This window comes from Ranitomeya variabilis, chromosome 6 (genome assembly GCF_051348905.1).
Source record: "Ranitomeya variabilis isolate aRanVar5 chromosome 6, aRanVar5.hap1, whole genome shotgun sequence".
Lineage (NCBI taxonomy): Eukaryota > Metazoa > Chordata > Amphibia > Anura > Dendrobatidae > Ranitomeya > Ranitomeya variabilis.
In genome coordinates this window covers 114,651,951-114,672,776 of record NC_135237.1, presented here as the reverse complement: position 1 = coordinate 114,672,776, position 20,826 = coordinate 114,651,951, and the positions used below count along the sequence as shown (strand labels likewise).

General features: G+C 41.1%; 1 protein-coding gene across 10 annotated transcripts in view; it reads right to left on the bottom strand.

Annotated features, from left to right (window-relative positions):
* The window catches only part of RARB (retinoic acid receptor beta), a 1,117,211-nt gene that overhangs the window by 82,746 nt on the left and 1,013,639 nt on the right, over positions 1–20,826 (bottom strand). For 7 of the 10 annotated variants that reach the window (XM_077268929.1, XM_077268925.1, XM_077268924.1 and 4 more), the window contains one exon: positions 8,285–8,416. The exons of the other annotated variants lie outside the window; for them this stretch is intronic. In XM_077268929.1, coding sequence (XP_077125044.1) covers positions 8,285–8,416 — 132 coding nt within the window. The remainder of the gene's footprint in view (positions 1–8,284; positions 8,417–20,826) is intronic. 10 annotated transcript variants of the gene reach the window in all.

Sequence of the window (20,826 nt, the reverse complement as noted above, 5' to 3'; positions counted from 1 at the left end):
GCCGGCTTAAGAATTTCTGCCAAGGATTCCCAGATACAAGGAAATGATTCACAGGGGAATCACGGCACAGTTCTTTTGCAGCAGCTTCACTGCCACCTGATTTTTTTTAAAAGCCTTATATTAAAAAGAAAATCCACTCTTCCATTCCGAAACACATACATATTCATACGTACTCATGAACACCCACCGAAAATAGAGTATACTACATCCGTCTACAATCTTTTCATTAGCTATGTCTGTAAAGTATGCATTTAAAAAAACCTAATATCTATTTCTACATTCCTAATGTATTTCTATTCAATATGAACCTAAATACTCAACTATTTATCTATCTACAGTTGTGCTCAAACGTTTACATACCCCAGCAGACTTTTTGCTTTCTTGGCCTTTTTTCAGATAATATGAATGATAAGATCAAAACTTTTTCTCCACTCATGGTTAGTGGTTGGGTGAAGCCATTTATTGTCAAACTACTACAGTACTACTATGTTTTCTCTTTTTAAATCATAATGACAACCCAAAACATCCAATTGACCCTGATGAAAAGTTCACATACCCCATTTCTTAATACCGTGTATTGCCCCCTCTAACAGCAATGACAGCTTGAAGTCTTTTGTGTTAGTTGTGGATGAAGTTCTTTATTTTCTCAGATGGTAAAGCTGCCCACTCTTCTTAGCAAAAAGCCTCCAGTTCCTGTAAATTCCTGGGCTGTCTAGCATGAACTGCGTGCTTGAGATCTCCCCAGAGTGGCTAAACGATATTGAGGTCAAGAGACAGAGATGAGCACTCCAGAACCTTCACTTTATTCTGCTGTAGCCAGTGGCAGGTCGACTTGGCCTTGTGTTTTGGATCGTTGTCATGTTGGAAAATCCAAGTACATCCCATGCGCTGCTTCTGGGCTGATGAGTGCAAATTTGCCTCCAGTATTTGCTGATAACGTGCTGCATTCATCTTTCCTTCAATTTTGACCAAGTTTCCTGTGCCTTTGTAGCTCACACATCCTTAAATCATCAGCGATCCACCTCCATGCTTTACAGTAAGAATGGTGTTCCTTTCATCACCAGCCTTGTTGACCTCTCTCCAAATGTAACGTTTATGGTTGTGGCCAAAAAGTTCAATTTTGGTCTCATCACTTCAAATTACCTTGTTCCAGAAGTTTTGAGGCTTGTCTCCTTGCTGTTTTGCATATTGTAGGCGAGATGCTTCGTGGCACTTGCACAGTAATGGCTTTCTTCTGGCAACTCGACCATGCAGCCCATTTTTCTTCAAGAGCCTCCTTATTGTGCATCTTGAAACAGCCACACCGCTAGTTTTCGGGGAGTCCTGTATTTCAGCTGATGTTATTTGTGGATTTTTCTTTGCATCCCAAACAATTTACCCGGCAGTTATCGTCAACATTTTTGTTGGTCTACCTGACCGTGATTTTGTTTTTACAGAGCCCTTGATTTTCCATTTGTTAATCGCAGCTTGAGTGCTGGTGACTGGCATTATCAATTCCTTGGATATCGTTTTGCATCCCTTTCTTGTTTTATATAGTTCAACTACCTCTTCCCGCAGGTCCGTTGACAATTCTTTTACTTTCCCCATGACTCACAATCCAGAAACATCAGTCGCTGGAAGATAGATGCAAGGGTGTTTGGATTCCAGAAACTCACTCAGCTTTTATGCACACACACTGATTACAAGCAAACAGGTCACAGGTGAGGATGTTACCTTTAGTAGCCATTCCAAGCCATTTGTGTCAACTTCTGTGCATGTTATCAGGCCAAAATCACCAGGGTATGTGAACTTTTGATCAGGGTCATTTGGATGTTTTGGGTTGTCATTATGATTTAAAAAGAGAAACCACAGTAGTTTAACAATAAATGGCTTCACCCAACCACTAACTATGAGCGGAGATACAGTTTTGGTGTTACTATTCATAACCATTATAATCTATCTATCTAATATTTTTCTATTTACTATGAATCTATATAAATGTAATATTTCTGTTTGTGTGTATTTAACTATTTAAAAAAAACCTGAAATGTCTATGTATTCTATCCATCTAATATTTCCGTTTGTTATCTATTTTGGGGAAAACATCTAATCTCCATCTATCCATTAATCTCTATATTTGTAATGCATTCACAAATGTATTATATCTGTCTACAATATCTACGTAAATTTATTAAAAAAGAAAAACTGAAATATCACATGGTCATACGTATTCAGACCCTTTGCTCAGACACTCATATTTAAGTCACATGCTGTCCATTTCCTTGTGATCCTCCTTCAGATTGTTCTACTCCTTCATTGGAGTCCAGCTGTGTTTAATTAAACTGATAGGACTTGATGTGGAAAGGCACCTGTCTATATAAGACCTCACAGCTCAGAGTGCATGTCAGACCAAATGAGAATCATGAGATCAAAGGAACTGACCAAGGAGCTCAGAGACAGAATTGTGGCAAGGCACAGATCTGGCCAAGGTTACAACATAATTTCCGCAGTACTAAAGGTTCCTGAGAGCACAGTGGCCTCCATAATCCTTAAATGGAAGAAGTTTGGGACCACCAGAAGTCTTCTTAGACCTGACCGTCCAGCCTAACTGAGCAATCGCGGTAGAAGAGCCTTGGTGAGAGAGATAAAGAAGAACCCCAAGATCACTGTGGCTGAGCTCCAGAGATGCAGTAGGGAGATGGGAGAAAGTTCCATAAAGTCAACTACCACTGAAGTCCTCCACCAGTCGGGCCTTTATGGCAGAGTGGCCCAATGGAAGCCTCTCCTCAGTGCAAGACATATGAAAGCCTGCATAGAGTATACTAAAAAACACATGAAGGACTGCCAGACTATGAGAAATAAGATTCTCTGGTCTGATGAGACGAAGATAGACCTTTTTGGTGATAATTCTAAGAGGTAGGTGTGGAGAAAACCAGGCACCTGTCGAATACAATCCCAACAGTGAAACATGGTGGTGGCAGCATCATGCTATGGGGTGTTTTTCAGCTGCAGGGGCAGGATGACTGGTGTCATTGAAGGAAACATGAATGCGGCCAAGTACAGAGATATCCGGGATATAAACGTCTCCCAGAGTGCTCTGGACCTCAGACTTGACCGAAGGTTCACCTTCCAACAAGACAATGACCCTAAGCACACAGCTAAAATAACAAAGGAGAGGCTTCAGAACAACTCTGTGACCATTCTTGACTGGCCAAGCCAGAGCCCTGACCTAAACCCAATTAAGCATCTCTGGAGAGACCTGGAAATGGCTGTCCACCAACGTTCACCATCCATCCTGATGGAACTGGAGAGGATCTGCAAGGAAGAATGGCAGAGAATACACAAGTCCAAGTGTGAAAAACTTGTTGCATCATTCCCAAGATGACTCATGGCTGTACCAGCTCAAAAGGGTGCTTCTACTCGATACTGAGCAAAGGGTCTGAATGCTTATGACCATGTGATATTTCAGTTTTTCTTTTTTTTAATAAAATAGCAAAAATTTCTGCATTTGTTTTTTTCAGTCAAGATGTGGTGCAGAGTGTACATTAATGTGAAAAAATGAACTTTTTTGAATTTACCAAATGGCTGCAATGAAACAAAGACCTATCTTAGGTTTTGACTGTTTAATGGCCAGTGTGAACATGCTCCTACACTTTGCATGAATATTGATTTATATATTACTTCATTTCTTTCAGGTTTACATATGGAGGAAGTTAGAGAACAACAGCTCTCACTTGTTCCGGGTGTCATTTTTTTCCCGAAGGAAGTGAGGTTGAAGTGACTTCTGATTGGCTGCAGGGCTCTCGTAAAATAATGTCACACAAGCCCTGGGAGAGCTGTAACGGCGCCCGTAGCAGAGGTGAGTATTGTAGTTCTTATTTTATAAGAGGAAATATAGCAATTGAGAAGGTATCTACACTATCTTTCTTTCCGCCTATCATCTAGCTACCATCCATCTGCATATTAGATTCCCATATACATGAAGGCTGGGAGAATAAAGGCAGACTTTTCTGTGGAGTCTGCTGGGTATACTTATGCCGCCACAACTTAATTATCTTGATTTAGTATACTAGGTTAGACAAGACAAATGTTTATTCTTTTGCATAAACTGCCATATTTCTGTTCCCCTTTGTCCACTTGCAAATAATTTTAATAAAAGAGCGTGTGGGGTAAATCTGATACATTCCTGCTGGCTTCATTAGGTTATTGCTGAGATTTATAAGTAAAAAGCATCCATCTGGCCTCACTAGCCTTGGCTTCCACATACTCAATACTACGGAAAATTAGATTATTCTGATTAAAGCAAAATGTGAAAAATTCACCACACATTTTCAAGTCTGATAATCCATCACTATTCCAACCCTGCCTATAATAAAAATAAATCAGAAGCCAGCATGTTTCAACCTAATTTTTTAAGCATGACATTTTCCTCTGCGTTTCTTTCCTAAATGTCACCCCATTCTACAAGACTGAGTGATTCTGTCCCCAGGGACCGTCAGTCATGGCACAGTCTGAGACTGCAGCTCACCAGCCATGGCTCATTTTATGTCGTAGACGTCACTTTCATCGAAGCTACAAAAGATCACCAAAAAGCATTAGTTCCAGGGGCTTCAACAACACAAGGGTGACTTGTGCGGGGGCATCCAACTAAGCTGGTATCATAGTTTATAAGGCAATCTAGCGTCTGTGTGTTCTACATCTTATTACATAGAGAAAATGTGAGCGGACAACTCAGCTCTTTTCTTCTCGGGGCTCAATGGTCAATATTAGAACTTCATGAAGAAAATAAGATACTGATTATTTCTAGTTCTCCTATTTAGGGCAGGACTATTAAACTTTTTAAGACTCCCAAGATTTTTTTGTCTTATTTTAACCTACAAGTATCTCCATCTAAGGAGAACTTGAATACTTTCACAAACCACTGTACTTATACTACCGAGTATGTTCCAGGAGTTTTTCATGAATCATATGGTGTTTATAATGTTTTTAAGGTCTGTGGCAACTTCATTGGATAAACAACCAGAGCTCAGGAAAAGTGGTACTTTATCCCTGTTTCATAAAAAAAAACAATTAAGGGAGTTCTGAAAAATCTAAGGAAAAACTCATGTGTGCACACTTTTAGATAATTCAGTACTTTCCATTACTCACACAACAGGGACAGATCATTCCTTGCTGCAGTTCTAGGGTTTGAAATCAGTGGTACTTGTTGGATATTGAATGGACATGATGGGTCTATACAAGATGACCATGTAGGGTCTCTACACTCTAGCTCACTGATGAAAAGCCTTAAAGGGAAACATGTCAGCAGGATTGTACTCAATAAACTACAGACAGTGTCAGGTCGGTGTCGTTATACTGAGTACAATGATACTTTGGTTGATGAAATCCGTCTTGTGGTTGTTGTTTAATCTGTATTTCCAGTTTTCAGTCAATGATATTCTCGTGCTTCGGGGTGGCCTGTGGGGGTCTTCATGTGGTGCTCTGCTTACATATTCATTCTTATGGCTAATAGATGTTCTGATAGATGCTACTGCGCAGGCGCCATTTTGATTAACCCCTTCATGACCGTGGGATTTTCCGTTTTTCCGTTTTCGTTTTTCACTCCCCTCCTTCCCAGAGCCATAACTTTTTTATTTTTCCGTCAATTTGGCCATGTGATGGCTTATTTTTTGCGGGACGAGTTGTACTTTTGAATGACATCATTGGTTTTACCATGTCGTGTACTAGAAAACGGGAAAAAAATTCCAAGTGCGGTGAAATTGCAAAAAAAGTGCAATCCCACACTTGTTTTTTGCTTGGCTTTTTAGCTAGGTTCACTAAATGCTAAAACTGACCTGCCATTATGATTCTCCAGGTCATTACGAGTTCATAGACACCTAACATGACTAGGTTATTTTTTACCTAAGTGGTGAAAAAAAATTCCAAACTTTGCTAAAAAAAAAAAAAAAAAAAAATTGCGCCATTTTCCGATACTCGTAGCGTCTCCATTTTTCATGATCTGGGGTCGGTTGAGGGCTTAATTTTTGCGTGATGAGCTGGCGTTTTTAATGATAGTATTTTGGTGCAGATACGTTCTTTTGATCGCCCGTTATTGCATTTTAATGCAATGTCGCGGCGACCAAAAAAACTTAATTCTGGCGTTTCGATTTTTTTTCTCGTTACGCCGTTTAGCGATCAGGTTAATGCTTTTTTTTATTGATAGATCAGGCGATTCTGAACGCGGCGATACCAAATATGTGTAGGTTTAATTTTTTTTTTATTGATTTATTTTGATTGGGGCGAAAGGGGGGTGATTTAAACTTTTATGTTTTTTTTATTTTTTTCACATTTTTTTTTACTTTTTTTTTTTTCACTTTTGCCATGCTTCAATAGCCTCCATGGGAGGCTAGAAGCAGGCACAGCGCGATCGGCTCTGCTATGTAGCAGCGATCATAAGATCGCTGCTACACAGCAGAAATGCAGGTGTGCTGTGAGCGCCGACCACAGGGTGGCGCTCACAGCTGCCGAGGATCAGTAACCATAGAGGTCTCAAGGACCTCTATGGTTACCATTCAGAAGCATCGCCGACCTCCGATCATGTGACGGGGGTCGGCAATGACGTCATATCCGGATGCCCGGCCGGATGCGGTAGTTAAATGCCGCTGTCTGCGTTTGACAGCGGCATTTAACTAGTTAATAGGCGCGGGCAGATCGCGATTCTGCCCGCGCCTATTGCGGGCACATGTCAGCTGTTCAAAACAGCTGACATGTCCCGGCTTTGATGCGGGCTCACCGCGGAGCCCTGCATCAAAGCAGGGGACCTGACGTCGGACTACTATCCCGTCCGACGTCAGGAAGGGGTTAAGATAATTTTTTTCCAACAAAACAAAATGCCTAAATAAAATGAATGTATTGATATTATACATTGTATTATGCTACAGCGCAGGCGCCGCTGACTGCATGATTAATGTTACTTTTTTTATTTTTTCCAAACAATAGTATATTCAGTATGTAAAATAGGGGGCACATCACTGACGGATCATTGACCTGTCATTACCCATAAGGATGAATATCTCAGCAGAGCACCACATGAAGACCCACCCACAGGCCACACCGAAGAACAAGTATCTCATTAACTGAAAACTGCAAATAAAGATTAAACAACAACCACAAGATGGATTTAATCAACCAAGGCATCATTTTAATCAGTATAATGGTGCCAACCTAACACTGTGTGTAGGGCACTATGCACAATCCTGCAATCCTGCTGACAGGTTCCCTTTAAGAGAATATTCTAAAACGGGTTTTGTCAACCAATCAACACCTTTATGTGGTTAAAAACTCAATACAATTCCCTCTACGTTATGTCTGGGGGTGAGCAACTATTTACAGTTATTGTTCTCATGAGAGCTATTATCCAGATTTCCCAAAGGGCAAATCTGCCTAATTAGACAGCGGTACACCATCCATCACTCCCAACTGTTGCACAACTAGGAAGAAATGCATAAGCAGGTTGGGAAACGTTGCCGTGTGCCACTATTGGAGCCGTTGGTGGCTAGACTGGCTGTCATCAATCTTTCCTAGTAATCGTTATAACTCGTGAACAGCGGAATTTAAGATCATGACAACTGAAAAACTGCCATATTTTTTAATAAAAAAATATTTTTAAAAATCCTGAATTTTGCTTCATAATATTTTTGGTAACCTTATAGCAGCTGTTGAGTAGACTGATGCCTGAAATATATGATTAATATCCTACATAGCAATGTGTATGGGATAAGGATAATAACAGTCAAAGGTGTCCCAATTATAAATTCCTACCAAGTGTTTCCCTTTGTCTTGCCTACAATTATATGACAGGTTGACTTTTCTTTTGCTTGACGCTCCTCTGATTTAGCAGAAACAAGATCACAGTATTAAATGGCAAGCCATCGTAGTAATTAGGTTGGCTTAAATGGTGTCTTTTTGTCAACCAAGGTTAAGCTGTTTTAACTCCTTCTTTGACCTTGGTCTCATATACATTATTTACATGACTTTTCAGACCTTTGCAGTTTTGCCAGCACCTTGAGTTTCACATGAAGAACCTTTAACAACAAGAGTGAAATATGATTTAGAGACAATGGGCAGAAAGGAAATTACAGTGACTTTTTGGGGGGAACCGTAAAGTTATTGAGACAAAATTGAGTTTTTCCATGTGGCTGTAAATCAGGGTGAGCTCTGAGATTCTGAATCTCACTGTGAAGTACTAGCCGGGGACTTTCTTTCCAGCAGTTCATCACACAGAGTTAACTCACTAAAATAACGTTTTCTACTTGGATTAACTGACCCAGTTTTCTTGGCTCACAAATGGAAACAAAGGCTGTATCTTGGATGTCAGATGACGTCTGAAATGGAGTAAAGAGGTTGTGTGTTTTGCGAGGCTTGCTAGATAAGAAGCTGTCCTTTTTCTGTTTGATACCTTCGGGATCCATTCAGAAAGAAAAAAAAAGGACAACATAAGAACTGATATAAACTGCTGTCTTTAGAGACAATGAAGGTTAAAAGGACGAGAAAATAATACAAATAAATTATTTTTGTACTTTTTGTTACAAAGTCGAGATTCTAAGTGTGACTACAGACTTTTGTCTTCTCATAGGAATACCATATACATATATACAGTGGGGAAAATAAGTATTTGATACACTGCTGATTTTAAACCTTTTCACACGTACAGAGAATGGAGAAGTCTGTAATTTTTATCATAGGAACACTTCAACTGTGAAAGACAATCTAAAAAAAATCCAGAAAATCACATTGTATGATTTTTACATAATTAATTAGCATTTTATTGCATGAAATAAGTATTTGATACAATAGAAAAACAGAACGTAATATTTGGCACAGAAGCCTTTGTTTGCATTTACAGAGGTCAGATGTTTCCTGTAGTTCTTGACCAAGTTTGCACACACTGCAGCAGGGATTTTGGCCCACTCCTCCATACAGATTGGCTCTAGATCTTTCAGGTTCCAGGCCTGTCGCTGGGCAACATTAAGTTTCAGCTCCCTCCAAAGATTTTCTATTGGGTTCAGGTCTGGCGATTGGTTAGGCCACTCCAGGACCTTGGTATGCTTCGAGCCACTCCTTAGTATCCCTGGCTGTGTGTTTCGGGTCATTGTCATGCTGGCAGATTCAACCATGACCCATCTTCAATGCTCTTACTGAGGGAAGGTGGTTTTTGGCCAAAATCTCGCGATACATGACCCCATCCATCCTCCCTTCAATACGGAGCAATCGTCCTGTCCCTTTTGCAGAAAGGCACCCCCAAAGTATGATGCTTTCTGCACCATGCTTCACAGTTCGGATAGTGTTCTTACGGTTGTACTCATCCTTCTTCTTCCTCCAAACACGGTGAGCGGAGTTCATAAAAAAAGTTCTATTTTTGTGTCATCTGACCACATGACCTGCTCCCATACCTTCTCTGGATCCTCCAGATTGTCATCAGCGAACTTAAAATGGGCCTGGACATGTGCTGGCGTGAGCAGGGGCAACTTGCGTGCCCTGCAGGATTTTAATCCATGACGGCATAGTGTGTTACTAATGGTAATGTTTGAGACTGTGGTCCCAGCTATCTTAAGGTAATTGACCGGGTCCTCCCGTGTAATTCTGGCTTGATTCCTGACCTTTCTTAGAATCATCCTTACCCCACCCCACAAGTTGAGATCTTGCATGGAGCCCCAGACCGAGGAAGATTGACAGTCATCTTGTGTTTCTTCCATTTTCTAATAATTGTGGCAACAGTTGTTGCCTTCTCACCAAGCTGCTTGCCTAATGTCCTGTAGTCCATCCCAGCCTTGTACAGCTTTACAATTTTGCTAAGAAACAGGTGCAATTAATTCAGGTAATGAGTGCAGAGTAGGAGGGCGTCTTAAAGAAAAACTAACAGGTCTGTGAGAGCCAGAATTTTTGCTGGTTGGTAGGTGATCAAATACTTATTTTATGCAATTTAATTATTTGAAAATCATAAAATGTGATTTGGTGATTTTCTGTTTTTTTCCAGATTCAGTCTCTCACAGTTGAAGTGCACCTACAAAAAGAATTACAGACCTCTTCATTCTTTGTAAGTGGGAAAATGTGCAAAATCAGCAGTGTATCAAATACTTAATTTCTCACTGTATATATATATATATATATATATATATATATATATATACACACACACAGTACAGACCAAAAGTTTGGACACACCTTCTCATTTAAAGATTTTCCTGTATTTTCAAGACTATGAAAATTGTACATTCACACTGAAGGCTTCAAAACTATGAATTAACACATGTGGAATTATATACTTAACAAAAAAGTGTGAAACAACTGAAATTATGTCTTATATTCTAGGTTCTTCAAAGTAGCCACCTTTTGCTTTGATGACTGCTTTGCACACTCTTGGCATTCTCTTGATGAGCTTCAAGAGGTTGTCACCGGGAATGGTCTTCCAACAATCTTGAAGGAGTTCCCAGAGATGCTTAGCACTTGTTGGCCCTTTTGCCTTCACTCTGCGGTCCAGCTCACCCCAAACCATCTCCATTGGGTTCAGGTCTGGTGACTGTGGAGGCCAGGTCATCTGGCGTAGCACCCCATCACTCTCCTTCTTGGTCAAATAGCCCTTACACAGCCTGGAGGTGTGTTTGGGGTCATTGTCCTGTTGTAAAATAAATGATGGTCCAACTAAACGTAAACCAGATGGAATAGCATGCCACTGCAAGATGTTGTGGTAGCCATGCTGGTTCAGTATGCCTTCAATTTTGAATAAATCCCCAACAGTATCACCAGCAAAGCACCCCCACACCATCACACCTCCTCCTCCATGCTTCACGGTGGGAACCAGGCATGTAGAGTCCATCCGTTAACCTTTTCTGCGTCGCACAAAGACACGGTGGTTGGAACCAAAGATCTCAAATTTGGACTCATCACACCAAAGCACAGATTTCCACTGGTCTGATGTCCATTCCTTGTGTTCTTTAGCCCAAACAAGTCTCTTCTGCTTGTTGCCTGTCCTTAGCAGTGGTTTCCTAGCAGCTATTTTACCATGATGGCCTGCTGCACAAAGTCTCCTCTTAACATTTGTTGTAGAGATGTGTCTGCTGCTAGAACTCTGTGTGGTATTGACCTGGTCTCTAATCTGAGCTGCTGTTAACCTGCAATTTCTGAGGCTGGTGACTCGGATAAACTTATCCTCAGAAGCAGAGGTGACTCTTGGTCTTCCTTTCCTGGGGCGGTCCTCATGTGAGCCAGTTTCTTTGTAGCGCTTGAGTGTTTTTGCCACTGCACTTGGGGACATGTTCAAAGTTTGCCCAATTTTTCGGACTGACTGACTTTCATTTCTTAAAGTAATGATGGCCATTCGTTTTTCTTTACTTAGCTGCTTTTTTCTTGCCATAATACAAATTCTAACAGTCTATTCAGTAGGACTATCAGCTGTGTATCCATCAGACTTCTGCACAACACAACTGATAGTCCCAACCCCATTTATAAGGCAAGAAATCCCACTTATTAAACCTGACAGGGCAGACCTGTGAAGTGAAAACCACTTCCGGTGACTACCTCTTGAAGCTCATCAAGAGAATGCCAAGAGTGTGCAAAGCAGTCATTAAAGCGGAAGGTGGCTACTTTGAAAAACCTAGAATATAAGACATAATTTCAGTTGTTTCACACTTTTTTGTTAAGTATGTAATTCCACATGTGTTAATTCATAGTCTTGATGCCTTCAGTGTGAATCAGTGTGAATGTACAATTTTCATAGAAAGAAAATACAGAAAAATCTTTAAATGATAAGGTGTGTCCAAGCTTTTGGTCTTTACTGTATATATATACAGTGGGGCAAAAAAGTATTTAGTCATTCAGCAATAGTGCAAGTTCCACCACTTAAAAAGATGAGAGGCGTCTGTAATTTACATCATAGGTAGACCTCAACTATGGGAGACAAACTGAGAAAAAAAAATCCAGAAAATCACATTGTCTGTTTTTTTATCATTTTATTTGCATATTATGGTGGAAAACAAGTATTTGGTCAGAAACAAACAATCAAGATTTCTGGCTCTCACAGACCTGTAACTTCTTCTTTAAGAGTCTCCTCTTTCCTCCACTCATTACCTGTAGTAATGGCACCTGTTTAAACTTGTTATCGGTATAAAAAGACACCTGTGCACACCCTCAAACAGTCTGACTCCAAACTCCACTATGGTGAAGACCAAAGAGCTGTCAAAGGACACCAGAAACAAAATTGTAGCCCTGCACCAGGCTGGGAAGACTGAATCTGCAATAGCCAACCAGCTTGGAGTGAAGAAATCAACAGTGGGAGCAATAATTAGAAAATGGAAGACATTCAAGACCACTGATAATCTCCCTCGATCTGGGGCTCCACGCAAAATCCCACCCCGTGGGGTCAGAATGATCACAAGAACGGTGAGCAAAAATCCCAGAACCACATGGGGGGACCTAGTGAATGAACTGCAGAGAGCTGGGACCATTGTAACAAGGCCTACCATAAGTAATACACTAGTGCAGTGCCAGACGTGTCCCACTGCTTAAGCCAGTACATGTCCGGGCCCGTCTGAAGTTTGCTAGAGAGCATTTGGATGATCCAGAGGAGTTTTGGGAGAATGTCCTATGGTCTGATGAAATCAAACTGGAACTGTTTGGTAGAAACACAACTTGTCGTGTTTGGAGGAAAAAGAATACTGAGTTGCATCCATCAAACACCATACCTACTGTAAAGCATGGTGGTGGAAACATCATGCTTTGGGGCTGTTTCTCTGCAAAGGGGCCAGGACGACTGATCCGGGTACATGAAAGAATGAATGGGGCCATGTATCGTGAGATTTTGAGTGCAAACCTCCTTCCATCAGCAAGGGCATTGAAGATGAAACGTGGCTGGGTCTTTCAACATGACAATGATCCAAAGCACACCGCCAGGGCAACGAAGGAGTGGCTTCGTAAGAAGCATTTCAAGGTCCTGGAGTGGCCTAGCCAGTCTCCAGATCTCAACCCTATAGAAAACCTTTGGAGGGAGTTGAAAGTCCGTGTTGCCAAGCGAAAAGCCAAAAACATCACTGCTCTAGAGGAGATCTGCATGGAGGAATGGGCCAACATACCAACAACAGTGTGTGGCAACCTTGTGAAGACTTACAGAAAACATTTGACCTCTGTCATTGCCAACAAAGGATATATTACAAAGTATTGAGATGAAATTTTGTTTCTGACCAAATACTTATTTTCCACCATAATATGCAAATAAAATGATAAAAAAACAGACAATGTGATTTTCTGGATTTTTTTTTCTCAGTTTGTCTCCCATAGTTGAGGTCTAACTATGATGTAAATTACAGACGCCTCTCATCTTTTTAAGTGGTGGAACTTGCACTATTGCTGACTGACTAAATACTTTTTTGCCCCACTGTATATATATATATATATATATATATATATATATATATACACACACACATATATATATATATATATATATATATATATATATATATATATATATATACATACACATATATATATATATATATATATATATACACACATATATATATATATATATATATATATATATATATATATATACATACATACACACACACACACTGGTCCGTGTTAACACCCTTGAAATTACTGCAGAAAATGCAGTATTGCTTCTAGAAAATGATTGCAATTACACGTTTTGTTATACACATGTTTATTTCCTTTGTGTGTATTGGACCAAGACAAAGAAACAGAGAAAAAAGTCAAATTGGACATGATTTCACACAAAACACCAAAACTGTTGGCACCTTTCCAAAATTGTGGATACTCATTCAAACTCACCTGTGGCAAGTGTGGGAAATATGAAAATCATATCTAGAGCCAGATAAAAAGGGGAGACCTTGACTTAATCTTTGCATTGTGTGTTTGTGTGGGCCACAACATGGGAACAGAAAGAGGAGAAGAGAACTGTCTGAGGACTTGAGAACCAAAATTGTTGAAAACTATCAAGAATTTCATTGTTACAAGTTCATCTCCATAAATCTTGATGTTCCTTTGTCCACGGTGCACAACATAATCAAGAAGTTTACAACCCATGGCACTCTAGCAAATCTCCCTGGACGTGGACAGCAGAGAAAAATTGACGAAGGGTTTCAACGCAGGATAGTGCGTAAACTGACCCAATCAAGCTCCAAATAAATTCAAGCCTTCAAGCCGTCCTGCAGGCTCAGGGTGCATAAGTGTCAGCACAAACTAACTGTCAACTTTTCAATTAAATGAAACGCTATGGCAGGAGACCCAGGAGGACACCACTGCTGACACAGACATAAAAAAGCTAGACTGCAGTTTGCCAAAATTTCCATGAGAAAGCCAAAATCCTTCTGGGAAAGCGTCTCATGAACAGATGAGACCATGATAGAGCTTTTTGATAAAGCACATCATTATACTTTTTACCGAAAATGGAATCAGGGCTACAAACTAAAGAACACCGTACCAACAGTCAAATATGGTGGCGGTTCAGATGTTTTGGGGTGTTTTGCTGCCCCTGACAGTGGGTGCCTTGACTATGTGCAAAGCAACATGAAATTTGAAGATTACCAAAGGATTTTTGGTCACAATGTAGTGCCCAGTGTCAGTAAGTTGGTGTTTTGTGTGAAATTAAGTTAAATTTGCATTTTTCCGGAAATTTTGTGTGGTTCCAATACACACAAAAGAAATAATAGACACAATATACACAAGGGAAATAAACATATGTATAATAAAACATGTATAACTGCAATAATTTTAAGGGAGAAATACTTCATTTTCTGGAACAATTTCAAGAGTGTAAACACTTTTGGTTATGACTGTGTACATTCACACTGTTTTAGCCCATAACATTTTCAGTAAGAGTGCTAACACTTCCGGCCATTACTAATATATATACATATTACAGAAGTTGTGTGGAACTGGAAAATGTATGGCCTAATCAAAAGTCATTCATATGGGATCAATGTCAGTGGAACAAAGGGCACTCCCAGCCATCAACTGAAATCCACTCAAACAGGTCTTGCATAGTTGATGTAGGGGGTGGAACACATCAGCACTGTTCATTGTGTAATGGAAAACACAGAGTACAGCACCTTATTGCCCGCTCACTTAAAGGCCAAGGTCACACAAGCGCATATTCTCTTATCCAAGAGAATAGGGTCGATAATGCAAATCGCAGTCTGATCAAACTCTGATCAGAGTTTGAGCAGAGTGTGCACTGATTCTCTCGATAGAGGAGAAGATGGAGAAAGAAAAGTCTCCATCTTCTCCATTCTGTCAGTCCGTGGAATTGTACTGCACTCAGGTGTCATCTGAGCGAACGCCAATGGTTTCCACGGACTCATTGGATTGCATGGCCGAAGGAGACTAGGATCAAAATCGGGTTTGCACTGATTTTTTCCACGGACCAGCTCTGTCCGAGGAAAGTCTAACATGTGCACAGCTTCATGTAATAACATTGATCTAAGTGTGATCCTATGTTTTGGCGGATTACACTGGAACAGAAAATACAGCCATGTGTACGAGGCCGATTGGGAGATGATTGCAAAGCTTGACATAGGCCACTAAGCAATGTACAGTACTGCTGTGTTCCACCCCCTACATCAACTATACCAGGTCGCTATTGGAGTGGATTTCAGCTGATTGGTGGGGGTGCCAGGTGCCCCACTGATCTCATACTGAGGACCTATCCGGTGGAGTCAGCTATAGTTTAAAGGGGAATTAAAGGAACTAGGTCACAATGTTTTTGCTACCCCATCTGAGAATAGCATGACGCAGAGGTCTAGACCCTGATTCCGACGATGTATCACTTACTTTACTGGGTGCAGCAATTTTGATTAAAAAATGTTTTATCTGCTGTAAATTTAATGGTTCTCTGAATGCCGAGCTCTGCATAAGTAGGAAGCTGCCAATCAATTGTGGGGTGGGGTTGGACTACCTGGCAGTAGCCCAAGTAGTTCTCTAGTAATTATCTCCTGCTGATAAAGCAGTGAAAAAAAATTCAACAAGTATCCCAGTTATTGACCACATCGCTGGAATCAGGGCATCTTCCCGTACATTATGCTGTTCTCAGATTAGATAAAAAAACCTGATGACAGATTCAACTTCCCTGCAGCACGACCACAGGTGAAGTAATGCAATACACATGTCTCATTGGAATCAATGCCATCTGCTGCATGGAGCTGCTGGGTCTTCTAGGATAGGCGATATCTGGGTAGCTTCTTTCTGTCCTGGTTCCCGAATCCTACTTAAAGCAACATTCTCTAATAACCTTCTTGTGGGAAGAATATAGGCAACCGTCTTAAAAAAATGTGTACAGAATGCGAATAAATGAGAATTGGCATGACTGTCCATAAGCCCAAGCATGGCCACGCACATTCCTACTGTAAATTATATGCACAACCTTTTAATGATTTCTGTGAATACTGATTAAAACAAAAGAATTGTGGTTGGGTCTAATACACCAAACAAACTGTCCTAGAGATGCATAAATGATCTACGTAAGAAGGATAATTGGGTAAGAACAAAAATGACGAGATAGTCATCTCTGCATAATGCTTAGCTCAAATATTTGTCTTGCGGTTTTAGCTTGAGAAGGCCGAGGTCTACACATAGGACATCTTATCCTGTGCCAAGCACGACCCATAGAAATACATTCGGGGAGACTTATTAAGAGGATAATAGTATGTAAGAATCTAGAAATCGTTCCGAAATAATGCAAGTCGTGCCAAATTTATGTAATAATTTGCTTATGTGGCATAATATATTTGTCGTCACTGTTCGGCTGCCGTCACACTAGCATTATTTGGTCAGTATTTTACATCAGTATTTGTAAGCCAAAACCAGGAGTGGAACAATTAGAGGAAAAGTATAATAGAAACAAATCACCACTTCTGCATTTATCACCCACTCCTGGTTTTGGCTTACAAATACTGATGTAAATACTGACCAAATACTGCTAGTGTGACGGCAGCATTAAGGTGTGTAAGGTACTGCATAGAGGGCAGGCAGTAATACCAATAGGCATATAAATCACTACTCCTCTTAGCCATTTCTCATGTTTAAATATATTGAGCCTTAAAAAAAAAAGAGAGGCTGAAGCAGAGGTGTATCTAGGGGTTAAGCTAAGGGTGGGCGCAACATATGAGGGGGCCCCTACCCAGGTGACCCTGATTACAACTATGGTGGCACAGCCTAATAGTGGGTATAGGGGAACCTCAGCAGATGACTGCGATGTTACTGAAAATAATCTCTATACAAATACCAACATTGATATTACCGCCTTATGGTGACATATAGTGCTGCAGAACACATAAGTGATTACAGTGCAGTTATATATAGTAACTTACAGCTGACATTATTTCTGATGGAGTTGTTCACTTTTCCCATCTTTTCCATCTGGCCCAGACCAACATGACAACTTCTTCCATCCCGGACTCATCTGCAGAGATTACAATAAAAACACATTTGACTTCTCACATTTCCAGCACCGTCCCCATCTAACCCCAACAAACTCCTTATCCTGCCGACACCTCAATGCTGAGCCGCTACTGCCGTATGTGTCCCTATTACTGCCCCTGCTGTGTGGCACAATAACGGCTCTTCTTACTGCCCCACATAATAATGCCCATCACTGTGCCCCTTACAAAGTGAAATGCTCTTTATAGATGTTAAAATTACCCGCTAGAAAACATTAATGACCTGCACAACTGACCTAGATAACCATCTCCATATTTTGCCCCAGAATGTAATAATGCCCCATGTGCACCAGTCACAGTACTCTGAGAGCCTCTATAACAATAATACTTAAAGGGAACCTGTCACCAGCTTTGCCCCATGTAAAATACAGCCACCACCTTTCAGTGCTCTGATACAGCATACTAATATGCTGTGCATATGCCCCCGATCCAGCCTGCAATAGAAGAAAAACACCTTTCTTTTTAGTCACCTGAGGGGTGGTCGAGTCAGAGGGGCGTTGCTGGTCCTGGTCCGGTGCCTCCCTTCTTATTTCGATGCCGTCCTCCTTCTGTGTTTCATGTGGCTGACGAGTCCAATGTCATTCAGTGTTCCCCGGCATCACGCTCCTGCGCATGTGTACGTCTCTGCCCTGACTAGGACAGAGTAAAGTACTGTAGAGCACATGCGCAGGGACTCTTTCAACTTTCCCGAAGGACACGTACTGCAATACTTTGCTCTGCTCTGGTCAAGGCAGAAAAGTATGCATACACAAGAGCACTATGTCGGGGAACACTTGTGTGGATGATGTAGCACTCGTCAACCACATAAAGCACAGAAGGAGGACAGCATTGAAAGAAGAAGGAAGGCTCCGGAACATGACCAGCGACACCCATCGGACCCAACCGCCTCGCAGGTGAGTAAAATAAAAGGTGTTTTTTTTGTTGCAGGCCGGATCGGGGCATATACTCAGCATATTAGTATGCTGTATATGAACGCAGAAAGGGGGTGGCCGTATCTCATATGGGGCTATCCTTGTGACAGGTTCCCTTAAAGTCTCCACCTAACAATTAAAGAGATTTTCCATTACTAATTTCACCCCCAGACTCAGTTGGCACCACACATGACCGAGTTCATAAGTGCTTTCCCTTCAGCTGACAAGCCCCGTGATATACTTTCTAATGATCAGCACATTGCAGGGCTTGTCAGCTGAAAGGACGGCACTTCAAAGCAGCATCCAAGCAGATAGGAGAGTGAAGTTTGATAAGAGCATGCTTGCTCAGACCGCTGTCGCTCATCGAGCACCAGTGATGTGCTCTGCTCGTCCAATTCCGGTACCCAGAATGGAAGTAGTCAAACCAGTATCCAAACAAAAGGAGATATGAGCTTACATGGGCAAGGCAGGTAATAAAAATGTATAAGAAAAGTGTTAGTTAGAAAAACTTAGGACTAATGAAAGGTAGTGAAATTAGTAGTGGAAAATGTTTTCAAGAATGTCCCCTGAGTCCCCCATATACAGCTCCCCATACACAGTATGAGGGGCCGACAGTTCCCCTATACACAGCATAATGTCCCACAGCTCCTCTATATGTAGTATGTTGTCCTCACTGCCTCTCCAAAAGAGAGTATAATGCTCCTCACAGTAGTCCTCACAGTGTATGATGGTCCCCAAACTGTATAATGGCCCTCACACTCTGTGATAGCCTCCCTCTGTAGTCACCGCTCTTTATGATGACTCTCACAGTAGTCCCCACATTTTATGATGACCCCTACATTAGTCTCCACTTTAAGGGCCCCCCACATTAAATCCCATACTGTATGAGGGCCCCACACTATATGATGGTCCACACATTATTCCCCAAGTTATATATTGTCCCCCCATACTCTATATGATGGTCCCCAAATAAGCCTCTATACTGTATTATGGCCCCCCACATTAGCTTCCCTGCAGTAAAAAGGCTCCCACACTTTGAGGGCCCTTCACAAATGTATGAGAGCACCCATCCCCGCTGTATGAGGGTCTCCCCCTCAATGTATTATGCACCCACAGTCACACAAAATGTTTTAAAATAAAAAATGTCATATACTCAACTAATCCAGGATCCTGACCAGTCCACCGGGCAGCCCAATGCGTTGATGTCCCTGCACTATTGCTCTCTGTCACGACAGGATGATGCAATGGCCGAGGCACTAGCGCACTCACAGGAAGTCCAAGTTCCGACGTGGTGAGATGATGTCACCCTGAAGTGCAGCATATCTTCGGGTGGACCCTTCTGAGTGTGGGGCAAACGCACCCTCTGTCCCTTCCCCGGTAGCTATGCTTCGGGGCTAAAGAAAGAGTCATGGTGCCCATACACCAAACACAGCCACTATAAATTAACTGAAGTCAGTGAGGCCAAGATGCATAATCCTAAACCTGTTGTTCATTACTATGATAATAATTACCTATCCAAAGGCTAGGCTAATCAGTCTAATTATGCTAACCACACACTTATCAAACTCTGATCAAAGGTTGATCAAAGTTTGATCAGAGTGTGATTCTATTTTTTTCTGATGTAGAGACGAAAAAATAATTTCTCCAGCTTCTCAGTTCTGTCAGTCTGTGAAAATCAGACCTGATTCAGATGTTGTCCCAGAGCAGTCCGATTTTTTGAACGGACCCATAGATATGAATGACTGAGTGAGATCGGATAGTTGGATGCAACTCGTGCATTCTGCAATCTTTTTTTTGCACCAACTCGGTTCAAGGTAAAAATTGGACATGTGGACGGCTCCATACAATAAAATGACAGATAGCACTTGTCCGATTTTTAAGGTCATGTGCACAAGCCCTAAACATGGATCATCAGTATCAGATCAGTGGTGGTCCAACACCCAGAACTCCCAACAATCAGCTATTAATCGCTCCGGCGGAGGCCAGATGTAAGCACTGTACATAAACAGAATACAATAAGGACTCATCTGTAGTAGATGAGAACGGCTTTGTATACTGGTTTCATACAGTGCAATATGAGAACAATATGATAACCCTAAAAAAAACCTTCACAGCCTGATTATTTATAAGCTCTGTTAGGGAATTGGAGTAAATATCCACTGCCATGCAGCAGTTTTGAACATCTAAATAGAAACCCCAGGTTTATAATTGTAACTGTATTATTAGTTGACTTTTCACAATAAAATATAATGCATGTGTATATGAGGACTAACACTGTTTCTGGCATTCATATGACTTGCATCCCACATTTCTAGAAGCTACTCCCTTTGTACTAGAACCCTCAATGGTTTCTCCATGTGCCTTTTTACATTTGTTTCCAAGTTTTACTGCTGCAGGTATAATTTGATCTTTCACTGCAGACAGATTTGTAGACATATTTGAGC